The sequence below is a fragment of the Geotrypetes seraphini genome, chromosome 12 (assembly GCF_902459505.1).
Source record: "Geotrypetes seraphini chromosome 12, aGeoSer1.1, whole genome shotgun sequence".
Taxonomy (NCBI): Eukaryota; Metazoa; Chordata; class Amphibia; order Gymnophiona; family Dermophiidae; genus Geotrypetes; species Geotrypetes seraphini.
The window spans coordinates 22,360,517-22,372,908 of NC_047095.1; the positions used below are offsets into that span (position 1 = coordinate 22,360,517).

The following is a 12,392-nucleotide window of genomic DNA, read 5'->3' on the forward strand; positions in this document are numbered from 1 at the left end:
CAGACTCCTTATTTATTGGGAGTGCTTGCCCCATCTGTCTTATAAATTTGTGAAGGACAGACTGTCCGGGGGTGACCTTTGACATGGCAATGGAGGTGATGGATCTATCTTATCAGCTGACAGGTCTGGATAGTCGCTGGATGAGCAGAGAGAAAAGTCAGAGTTATACTCCTTGACGTCAGGCCTTGAAGATTGAGATTGATGAGGAAAGCATTGAGAGTGTCGTGAGGAGTATCGGAGTGAGTACTGGGATGATCGTCGATGTGAGTGCCTTGATGAATGTTGAGAGGAGAATCCAAAATGGAATGAACTATGCTCTCTTGATGATGATGCAGGCCTCAATGTAGATACTTGACATCGTAGCATCTCAAAGTCTTTTTGTGTTGCTCAGACTAAGTTGAGGCTGGGAGTGTGGAAGCAAGAATTGGTATAGAGTGTGCTGGCAATAGCCCAGCTAACTCCTTCTGCAACAGCATGCACAGCTATTCCTGGCCGATACTGATACTGGCAAGGGTGCATTAGGTGCTGGTTGTTGAGGTGTTGGCGACTTTGATGTTAAGGCACGTCTCAGAGAAGATACCAGCTGCAAAGACGGCATTATGGCATCAGTGTGACGACGCTTCAAATGCATCTATGGCTATGACATTTAGAATGATGCTGATGTCTGCCTTGAGGGGGAGAAATGTTTGTGCTTCTTAGCTTTCTTAAAAGGCTCCCCCGATGACAGTGACACTGATGGAGGAGTGTGTCATCAGAATTGTTGGTACTGGTGTCAATGCCTGCATTGAGCGATGTTGAGCACTAGCGTCAGAGTCTCCAGCATTAGTCGATGTAGTTGAAGATGGCCCACAAAGTTTCTCAAATTGTAACTTTTTGGCTTTAAGCAACCTTTTTTGCGAGACCCTAGCATACAAGAATATATACAAGATCAGGATCTAGGCACTGGACATATCAGTTATACAGATCCTTGCCTGAAATGGTTCTGTGACATTGAGCACACTGTTTAAAGCTGCTAGAAGCTTTGGACATAAAAGGAAAAACTTCCAACGCATGTCAAAGGACTTAATGGTCTAGGGAGGTCGAGTAGTTGGTATACTGAGAACGAGTTGATGCTCCCAGCCTGAAAACAGACTGAAAAGTGCCCAAAGGCCCCAAACCAAAAATCATTCAAAAATGAATTTTTTTTAAACTGAATACAGGAAAAAGAAAGAAAAAATATAAATAAAAATATAACTAAAAGAAAGGGGAAAATTATTAACAAGAAGGCACAAAATAGACGCATAAGGTTCTAATAGCAGCTTCTCAGCTCTATGGAAAACTGAGAATTGACGGTCCCATGAGTCAACATTGGGCAGGAAGGCACCTGCTTGTGCGCATGTAGTATGCGCAGTCTTTGAATTTTAAAGTGACAGTACACTTTTTTGACTGCCCTTGCCAGTTCGGTGGATGACATCACCCACATGTAGGAATATGCTGCCTGCTTATCTCGGATAAAATAAGTTATATTTTTATTGATTACCTCTACAGGAAGTTCAAGGCGATTTAGAATCATCATGTCATAACAGACTCAAATTCTGGTACAAATCCACTTGGAAGTAAAGAGCTAGCAAAAGGAACAAGGGATAAAAGATCGCCAAACAGTATAATTACAGCCAAATCCAAAACACTGACCAGTATTTATTGGTGTAGTAATTCCTATTTTAAAAACATACTGGTCAATATTCAGCCAGCAGCAGTCAGTATTTTTTAAAGTACTTTTTTTTTTTTTTTTAATTTTTTTATTCATTTTAAATCACACAACAAATGTACAGAAATACATCATTTATAACTTCTATATAACACTTGAAATCCTTTCTAATATCATCAGAAAAACATATATCCCTTCCCTCCCACCCTTCCTTAAATATTTCAAACAAAACTTATAAACATATTATGAATACTTAATGATTGTATACTTCTAAAACCACCCCCCTCCCCCTAGTGTGTACATATAGAAACATAGAAACATAGAAAAAAGCAGCAGAAAAGGGCTACAGCCCACCAAGTCTGCCCATTCCAACTATCCCCTCCCCTGAATCCAAGGAAAATGATGTCTACTCATTACAATATTTTTCCAATAGCCCCCAGATCTTTATAAAATTATTATAAATCCCTTTCTGCATAGCAATTACTCTTTTCATCTTATATACATGGCATAATGAGTTCCACCAAAATATATATACTTAAGATTAGTATAGTTTTTCCAATTATTGGTAATATGCAGAATGGCGACCCCCCGTCATGATCAATAAAAGTTTGTTATTATGCAAAGAAATTTGACTTTTTTTTCCTCATAGATATACCAAACAGAACAGTATCATAAGATAACGCAACATGGTTTTCTAATAGGCAATTTACTTGAGTCCAAATTGAATTCCAAAATATCATAATACAGGGACAATAAAAAAGTAAATGATCCAACGTCCCCGCTTCCAGATTACAGTGCCAGCATCTATTAGATTTAGAGCAATCTAAAGTACTGACAGTGACCCAGTTAATTAGGCTCACATATTCAGTACCTGGCCATGTCTGTGTACTAGCACTGAATATATGAGTTTGATTGAACATGTCTTGGCTGCCAGATTTTATGCAGGTCCTGGATGTTATTCACTCCCTTCTGATCCTCCAAAACCAATCAAGTACCACAAGAACACGCAGCAGTCATTCAGCTAGTGGCTCAGCACGGGGCAGGAGCGTGGGAAGACTGCTCCTGCTCCAGCCCACCGCTTGACCACCAGGAATTTTAAAGGTAAGCGGGGAAGGCGGGTGGAAGTTAAAAGTCAGCACAGTCAGCCAGGACAAGAGGGATCCTCCTGTCCCGGCCCACTATTGCACCACCAGGGATTTCAAAAGTATGTGGGGGATGCCTGCATGGCATCAAGAGGGAGGGAGAGGGAACAGGGTGCAGAGCCTCCCTTTGGGGGAGGGAAAGGTTACCTCGGTTTATATTCAGGTTGGCTTATATTTGAGTATATATGGTAGCCACTGTGCCCTCTAGCAGTAGTCTTGCAGTATTATTGCTAAAGGTTGACCCTAGTGGCAGTACCACAAGACTACCACTATAGGTCATGGTAGCCATTTTGCCACCCAAGCCACTAATGGGGTTCTCTCCTGCCTGCCATACTACTGGACCACCAGGGATGTTAGGTAAGCCCAGGAGGAAGGTCTTTTGCTGGGGGGATTGAAAATGTGCAGGATGCTTGACTGATTTGAGAGGTCAGGAGGGGGGATTGGGTCACATGGGCTTGACTAGTCCAGGGTGGTGAAACAGGTCATGTGGGGGAGTGTGCTTGATTGGAGGGGATGGATTTATGGTGATGGAGCTTTGATGGGGTGGTCCAGGAAACAAAATGATGCAAGGTACAGGCCAATATCCAGAAGCTATGCAATTGCTGGCCAATATTCATTGCTGGCACCTGCTTAACTCAGTGGGTATAATTAGGATAGTTTTTTGGGTGGTCCTATCTGCAGGTATCGACACTGAATATTGTGGTACTCACATAACTTCCTCTCCGACTCTGCTTCAGCAATGCTCCCTCTCCTGCCTGGTTTCAAGATGGCTGGTTAGTGCTAATATTCAGCAGCATTGCCTGCTTAAATTGCTTTAAATATTGGGCCCATATTCTATTACCATAATTAGAAATGTTAAGATCTGTTCTTTTCTTAGGCTTGTGTACTGTTATTCCCCCTATAAGAGGCTCCCAAAGTGGTTTACATCATATAAAATTAAATATCTGACTACATCATAGCATAACACTAACAAAATAATTTAAGCAATCTGTTATCTTACTTCTTTATTATAGAAATCCTTCAATGATTCTATTTCTTCTTTCAAAGTCTTTATTTCAGCTTGCATCTTTGCTTCTAACTCTTTTTCATGTGAATGGACAACAGTCAGTTCTTTTACTAAATGGTTTGCTCGTGCTTCCTGTAAGATAAATTAACAAGCTTTTTAGGATTATGCTAATGAGGCATTTTTTACTACTTTTTATGCATAAAAGGCAACAAATACTTTCTAGATTCCCAGCCCTATGGCACATGATCCACTCCGTCATGACAGCAGCTAAGATTGGTTGGGCATGGGCAGGCTCCAAATTGCTAGAGCTGTAAGGAACAATCACCAAGCCTCCCTAGATACGTTCTCATACTCAAGCTCAATAGTGTGCACACCTTGAGAAGAGCACTGTACACATACATAGAGACAGTCCCTTTCCAGCACAGCTTAGAATCTCTTCAAGTCTGCCCATTCACTACCGTATCTCCCTGAAAATAAGACAGTGTCTTATATTAATTTTAGGCCCAAAAAAGGCACTAGGTCTTATTTTTAGGGTATGCACATGATCATCTCTCCCTTCCTCTCCTTCACCCCAATTCTTCCTAAACTAAACTAAACTAAACCTTAAGTTTATATACCGCATCCTCTCCACGGAAGTGGAGCTTGGCACGGTTCTTCCCTTTCTCTCCCCCCACATATGCAGCATCTTTCCTCCCCTCCTTCATGCAGCAGGACCCTTGCCCAGCTTCCCTCCCTCCCATCCCTCGTGCAGCAGGACCCTTACCCAGCTTCACTTCCCTCCCATCCCTTGTGCAGCAGAATCCTTGAGTGAGCACTGCCCCCCTCCAGCACCCGCCACGCAGCTGAATCCCCATCCTTCCCACCCTCCCATCGGAACCCCACTGTGAGCCCTATTTACCTCCCTAAGCAGCGTCGGTCCAACAGCACTCTAATCAGGCTGCTTCGGCCTTGTCTGCCCATGAATTCACTCTGCCGCATTACTGATGATGTTCAAACCATCTACATTTGAAGCCAATCACTAAGGGCTCCTTTTATCAAGCCACGCTAGCGGGGTTAGCGTGTCAGACATTTCATCACGCGCTAACCCCCGCGGCCGGTTAAAAAACTAACGCCTGCTCAATGCAGGGGTTAGTGGCTAGCGCAGCAGGCAGTTTAACGCGCGGTATTATGCGTGTTAAACCCTTACCGCAGCTTGATAAAAGGACCCCTAAATCTGCCATATTTGCTGATGTAAACTTAATTATTGAGAGAAAACCCAAGAAAAGGGAATTGTTTTGGAGTGGGAGGGAGAAGATACAGAGAAAAATAAGAAGGGGGGGTCACGTGATGTCGAGCTGCTGAGCAGACGTCTGTGGGGTAAGCTCCCGATCCCGTTCCCACCATCAGCTATTTTTGACCCCTGAGAGCCGCGGTTTCGCCACTGCATCTTGGCGATTAAATTGCTGTTGCTTTCCCGCTGTGTTTTTCTGACCTCGGGGCTTTATGACAAGCAAGCTGCCCCGCCGGGAGAGGGATCGCGGCCGTGCGGGAGACTCCAAGATGGCCGACCGCGAGTCTCCCCCACCGCTCCCGGCGCCGACTGCGTGGGTGTCAGAAATTGTGGCCGAAGTGAAGCTTCTACTGGAGGGATCCCTGACCACGAAACTACAGCCTATCGTGGACAAATTGGACTCTGTGGACACTCGTTTAGAAACGCTGCAGGGGGAGTTTTCCTCCTACCAGCAACGTCTCACCACTTTGGAGGATCGAGTGCAGCAACGTGAAGGGGACCATCAACAAATGCGTGCTCAGCTTGTCGCCCTGGAAGCAAAAATTGAGGACCTTGAGAACCGGTCTCGCCGGGGGAACCTGCGACTGGTTGGCCTGCCTGAATCTGTGAAGGATGGTGAGCTCCATTCCTTTCTGGAATCTTGGTTGCAGCGTTCTTTAACCTTATCAGCAGCGCATGGTCCCCTGAGAATTGAACGCGCTCATCGTTTGGGCCCGCTGGGAGAACCTGGCTCGAGAGCTCAAACTGTCATACTTAAGTTATTGAACTCAGCCCATAAACAAGAGATTTTACGAGCTGCTGTAAGAAGGTAATTTAGATTCGCGGCTACAGGGCAGGGAGGATTGTCGGACCCGGGCTGTTATCGGTCGGTCGGGGAAGTGCCACAAAAGTAAGGGAACCTGGCCGGCTGTGCTGCAACCGGGGCGGGGCGGGCCGCTCCTCTCCTTTGGTAGCCACTCGAACCGCGAGGCTACTCTCCTTCTTATCTGCCCTGCCTGCAGCACAGAGCCGAACGGAAGTCTTCCCGACGTCAGCGCTGACGTCGGAGGGAGGGAGGGCTTTGTTTAAGCCCTCCCTCCCCTCCGACGTCAGCGCTGACGTCGGGAAGACTTCCATTCGGCTCTGTGCTGCAAGCAGAGAAGGTAGGGAGAAGAAGAGCCGCGTACATCCAGAAGACTGAGTACATCCAGCCCCGCGACCCTCGGAGGCGTCCCCATGGGATCCCCGCGGGATCCCCGCGACCCTAGGGGCATCCCCGTGCAGCTCTCTAATGTAAAGTAAGGGCATTTAAACAGTACCCGGCGTATAAGACGACCCCCGACTTTGGGGAGGATTTTAAGGTACTGAAAAGTCGTCTTATACGCCGGCAAATACGGTAGTTTGGGTTGGATTCTGGGGTGCTTTACCTTTTCTGACTGCCTGTAGATGGGGTTGTTTTGATTTGGCGAGGGTTGTTTCTTGTAGATATAGTCAGCTGGGGGGGGGAGTTGGGAGCTGCTCCACAGGGCCCTTGGACCACTAGTGGGTCGCAAGAGGGATGGGGAGGGGGTGGTGGGGGGAAGGGGTGGGTGGGTATGCTGGGATTTCTTTTTGTTTTTTCTCTTTCTTCTTCTCTTTTTCGTTCCTCTTTTTTCTTTCTTTTATTTTTGTGTTCCTGGTGCCCTGCATGTGGCCTTTTGTCCTTTGGTGGAAGCTCGGGTCTGGATTGAGGTTATGGGAGCTGGTCGCTGGCTGGGACGGCCTCGCTCTCGGTTCTCTTCTTGGATTTTTGCCTGTTCTTTGTCTTTATAATTTCTCTCATGAAGCCTCTTAGATGTATTTCCTGGAATATAAATGGGGTCACTTCGCCTATTAAACGACAAAAAATTTTGAGAGCCTTGAACCGTCAGAAAACTGATCTTGTCTTCTTGCAGGAGACGCATCTGTCAGCGGCAGAGCATGCTAAACTTCAGACCTGGTGGGTTGGTCATCATTTGGGAGCACCGGCGAACAACCGTAAGGCGGGGGTTCTGATTTTGATTCGGAGGGGGTTACCCTTTGTCATTCAACAGCAGTGGGCGGATCCTGGGGGTAGGTATATCATTGCTAAGGTGCTCCTTCATCGTCAACCCTTGATTCTTTGTAATGTTTATGCTCCTAACAACTATGAATCTCGATTTTTTTCCTCACTTATTCGCCTTCTTGGTCAACATTCTGATATTCCTTTACTTGTGGGAGGGGACTTCAATTGTGTTCATGACCCTTTGTTGGATAAATCACTTCCTGCTCTCCAGGATAGGGTGCATCCTATTAAGGGTATTTCTTTACTTTGCTCATCCTTAGATGTTATTGGCAGACGCTTCATCCAGGTGAGCGTGACTATACTCACATTTCTAGGGCTCATGCCTCTTTATCCCGGATTGATTACTGGCTGACCTCCAGCTCTTTGTTTTCTCAGATTGAATCGGCCACGATTGGTTCCTTTGATGTCTCTGATCATACCATGATTTTGTTGACCTGGCATTTGGATGTCTCTTCACCGGGCTCCTTCCGCTGGCGATTTCCGCTCCGTTTGTATAAGGATCCGAAGTTTCAGGAGTTTCTGCTTCGGAAATGGTCTGACTATCAGCTTCATAATATTGAACATCGGGCTGACTCTACTCTTTTCTGGGAGGCTGCGAAAGCGGTGCTACGCGGTGAGATCATGTCATATTCCAGCCATCAACGTCGTGCTCGGGATAGGGAGATTTTGCATTTGGAACGTAGGGTCGGTGACCTCCGTCGGCTTTACGGTCAATCTCACACTTCCTCTTTGTGTGCTCAGCTCTTAACCTCCCAGTGTAAGCTTCAGGAATTATTGCATGCTAGAACAGTCAAGTCGCTTGCTTATTATAGGTATCAATTTTTTCGCCATGGGAATCAACGTGGGGCACTTTTGGCAAGGGTGGTCCGTCGGTCAGCGGGTCGTACTCCTATCCTGCAACTTCGCTCGGATGGGGGGGCCATGGTCAGGACGGATGCCGAGATCAATGCGGTGTTCTTTGACTACTATAGGAAGCTTTATTCACAACCATCTGATTTAATGGAGGGCAAGGCGTATTTGGATGGCCTTTCCCTTCCGTGTCTGTCTGATCAGGCAGTAGCAAACCTTAATGCCCCTATCACGGCTGAGGAGGTAGCAGGAGTAATACAGAATGGGTCCTTGCTGAAGGCTCCCGGACCAGATGGTTTCCGGATGGAATTTTATAAACTTCTACATCCTACCATAGCACCTGTCTTGGCTGATACCTTCACAGCCGCCATTCAGTGGGGTACTCTTCCGGAATCTCTCTCCTCTGCTCAAATAGTCGTGCTATTGAAGCCTCATAGGGATGCTGCCCTTTCTTCTTCTTACCACCCTATTTCGCTGTTGAATGTGGAGGCCAAATTGTTCGCCAAGGTTTTGGCTAATCGATTGGCTCGTGTTCTTCCTGATTTGATTGCTTCCCCTCAGGTGGGATTTGTGAAGGGGCGCACTAGTGTGAAAAACATTAGATCCATACTGGCTTCTTTGGAATTTGTGGAGAGGACCCTCTACCTTCCCTTTTGGTCAGCTTTGATGCTGAAAAGGCCTTCGACCGGGTCTCTTGGAACTTCTTATTTGAGGTTTTAACTCGGTATGGCATAACGGGGTTCTTTCAGGATGCGGTTCGGGTGCTTTATCATTCACCTACAGCCTTTGTTTGGGCCAATGGACTTTGTTCTCCTTCTTTTCCCATCCGTCGTGGCACGCGTCAGGGCTGTCCCCTTTCTCCATTGCTCTTTGCTCTGTCGTTGGACCCTTTGATCCGTGATATTCAGCTTAATAGAGCTATTTCGGGTATTCAAATTGGTTCTTCCGAATTTAAGATCTTGGCTTTTGCGGATGATCTTCTAGTCCATATCTCAGATCCCATTGTATCTCTTTCCAATCTGATGGCCACTTTTCAAGAATATGGAGATTATTCTGGTTTTAAGCTAAATCTTGACAAATCTCTAGCGTTGGCCACGTCCTCGTCTTTACGGGACTCTTGGCCTGGGCCCTTCCCGCTTCAATGGGCTTCCTCTTCGTTTCGTTATTTAGGGATCTTATTGACGCCTTGTACTTCGGCGTTATATCGCGTCAACATTGACTCTTTGTTTAGTTCTTCGGCTGAGTGTTTTGCTCGTTGGTCTCCTCTTCCTCTGTCCTTGTTAGGCAGGATCCATTTGTTTAACATGGTCCTTTTTCCAAAATGGCTTTATACTTTGCAGTTACTCCCTTTATGGCTTTTGAAACGGGATATTACTAAATTACATTCTATGCTTTCTAGATTCTGTTGGGGGGGACGACGGCCACGGGTGGCGTTGCGTTACCTGTTTGGCGCGTGGGAAGGTGGGGGAATGGGGTTACCGCAGTTCCGGTTATACAATGTGGCCTGTTTGTTGCGTTATCTGGGGGAGTGGCTTTCGGATCGCCAGGATTTTACTCCGAAACCGTATGAGAAGGATTTTTTTGCCCCTTGGCATATTCTGTCCTTGGTGCAGTTGCCTCGTTCTGCCTTACCGGTGCCACTTCGGGGAAGTTTGTTGTTGCACTCTCTACGCGTCATCTGGTCTTATGTGTTGAACTTTTGGAATGGTACTCCCTCGATTACTAGATACTTACCTATTCAGGGGAATCTGCAATTCAGCCCTGGTATGGAGAATGCTAGTTTTCGTAAACTGGCATCCCGGGATTATACGCTGCTTGCCCATGTTCTCCAGGCTGATGGCTCCTTAATGTCTTGGGATGCTTTAGTCCGGTCTGGAGTTTTTTCTGTGGGTGATTTTCTTGCGTTTCGGCAACTTCATCATTATATTCGATCTCTCCTCCAAGCCGCTTTGGCGTTCCCTATTGAGGACAGATTTGCGGCACTGCTGGATCCATATTTGGAGACTGGGTTTACGGTTTCAGGTCTTTATAAAGATCTCCAGCGTTGGTTGGGACCGACTGATCGTGCTGTACTACATGCTCGTTGGTGTCAAGATTTGGGGATAGCTCGGGACGCTTTGGATCTCCCTTCTTTGATTTCCAGAATTCCGGGAGTGTCTGTTAATACAGATCTCCGGGAGTGTCAATTTAGGGTACTTCATCGGGGCTACTTTACGAAAAGTCAGTTATATTATTCCGGTTATACGGATTCTCCGTTGTGTCCCAAGTGCCTCCAGCAACCCCATTCGTTTATCCATGCCTTTTGGTCCTGTGTGAAAATTAAACTTTTTTGGAGGCAGGTTTTATCTTATGTGGAGCGTATTTTCGGTGATAAGCTTCCCTTTTCGGCAGCTGGTCTCCTGCTGGACAAGTATGAGGCCTTTTGTTTATCTGATTCGGGTCAGCGGCAGTTTATGAGAAGGGTGGGTGTCTTGGGGAAGAAGGTAATTCTATCTGTTTGGATTGGTGATACTTTGCCCTCCTTCTGGGCTTGGAGGAATCGTTTGCATGCTCTGCTGCTGCTGGAGCGGAAGGATGCGTCTTTTAGCTTGCGAAGAAAGCGCCAGTTTCTTCGGATCTGGGATTCTTACCTTTTTTCATTATCACCACGGGCTCGAAGTGACATTCTGAATTCATTGTAATTCTCTCTGAGACCCGGGCTTGTTTTCATCCTTGAGAGGGCACCAGGCATACTTTTTCTTTTCTCTTCCCTCTCTTCTCGTTCTCTCTTTCTTCTTTTTTTTTTCTCAGTGTTGGAGTTCACTCTTTATCTTTGGCAGTGGGTTATCTGAGTCCAAGCCTACTGCACTAGGGTTCTTCTGTGCTTCAGATTAGGGGGTTTGGGGAGGGGGTGGTGTGGGTGGGGTGTTGAATCCGATATTATGTATCTGATTGTTCTCCTTTGTTACTGTGGTTCTTGCTTGTTGGTTTGTTTTCTGTTATTTGATAATAAAAATTGATTCAACATAATAAGAAATTTTTACAAGCAGCAAAATCAGTGAAAAATACTCCAAGATGATAGAAGCATGTCTATGTGATGGCTTGGAGAAAGAAAGTCTGAGGAAACTTGTGAGGAAGGTGCACAGGGAGCTTCTAGACACATTCAGAAAAGCATTTTAGGGGTTTTTTTTTAATCCATGTCAGCACTATCTAATGACATCATCCCATACGTGGCAGAGAATGCTGTATAACAGCATTCCAAGCCAGCCCAGGAAACAGAATACTTGACTTAGTAAACAATCCAATCAAATTTTACTCTTAAATCTGCACTTTGTTCCAAAAATTTGTTTTCACAAAAATAAGCATATTTCTTGTATATTTAAATGTCTCTTTGTTGTCTCCCTTCTTACATGTTATATACTTAAAGACTGTATTTACTAAAATGAATTAATGTGTTACCTCAAGTATTTTGTTTTTATACATGTATTATGTTAAGGAGTTTATTTGGAAAAATAACAGTTTAAAAAATGCAATAACCTGCTAATATATATGTACCACATTTGAAAAGATATTGCCCTAAGGTCCTCCTTTACAAAGTCAATTACTGCAGCGGCCTGCAGTAATCACACTGTCACGCTGAAACCCATTGGGAATTAATGGGTTTTGGTGCAGTTGCCACGCAGCTTTGTTAAAAAAAAAAAAAAAAAGGGGGGGGGGTAAGTGCCAAGGTCATAGGACTTTGGGGGGGGGGGGGTTAGGACTTTTTATGCCCAAAGATACCAATTCAGGAGGAAAAGGTATTGAAATTTAGATAACATTTGCTTTGTGCAGTACAGAACCATATAAAAATAATCATCATCAATTTTATTTGATAAACCACAAAGTCAAAAGCATATCTAAGCAGTTCACAATATTTAAAAATAGAAAAGATAGAAGAAAATATAAACTATACAAGGCACAAAAGGGGAAAAGATATAAAATACAGATATAATAAACCTATAATTTCAAGAAAGGAAGAAAGAAACATCAGGAAGGGGAAGTTATAGTTACAGGAAAATACTCTTAAAACCAATAGGAAGAATTTTTTTTTTCAATCAGAGAATAATTAAGCTCTGGAACGCGTTGCCGGAGAATGTGGTAAAAGCGGATAGCGTAGCTGGTTTTAAGAAAGGTTTGGACAAGCTCCTGGAGGAAAAGTCCATAGTCTGTTATTGAGAAAGACATGGGGGAAGCCACTGCTTTCCCTGTATCAGTAGCATGGAATATTGCTACACCTTGGGTTTTGGCCAGGTACTATTGACCTGGATTGGCCACCATGAGAATGGACTACTGGGCTTGATAGACCATTGGTCTGACCCAGTAAGGCTATTATGTTCTTAATTTACAAGACAAAACCA

General features: G+C 45.0%; 1 protein-coding gene across 2 annotated transcripts in view; it reads right to left on the reverse strand.

Moving 5' to 3' along the window:
• Nucleotides 1–12,392, reverse strand: part of CCDC18 (coiled-coil domain containing 18) — a 282,822-nt gene that overhangs the window by 19,047 nt on the left and 251,383 nt on the right. For both annotated transcript variants that reach the window (XM_033915992.1, XM_033915991.1), the window contains one exon: nt 3,830–3,967. In XM_033915992.1, the coding sequence (XP_033771883.1) occupies nt 3,830–3,967 (138 nt within the window). The remainder of the gene's footprint in view (nt 1–3,829; nt 3,968–12,392) is intronic.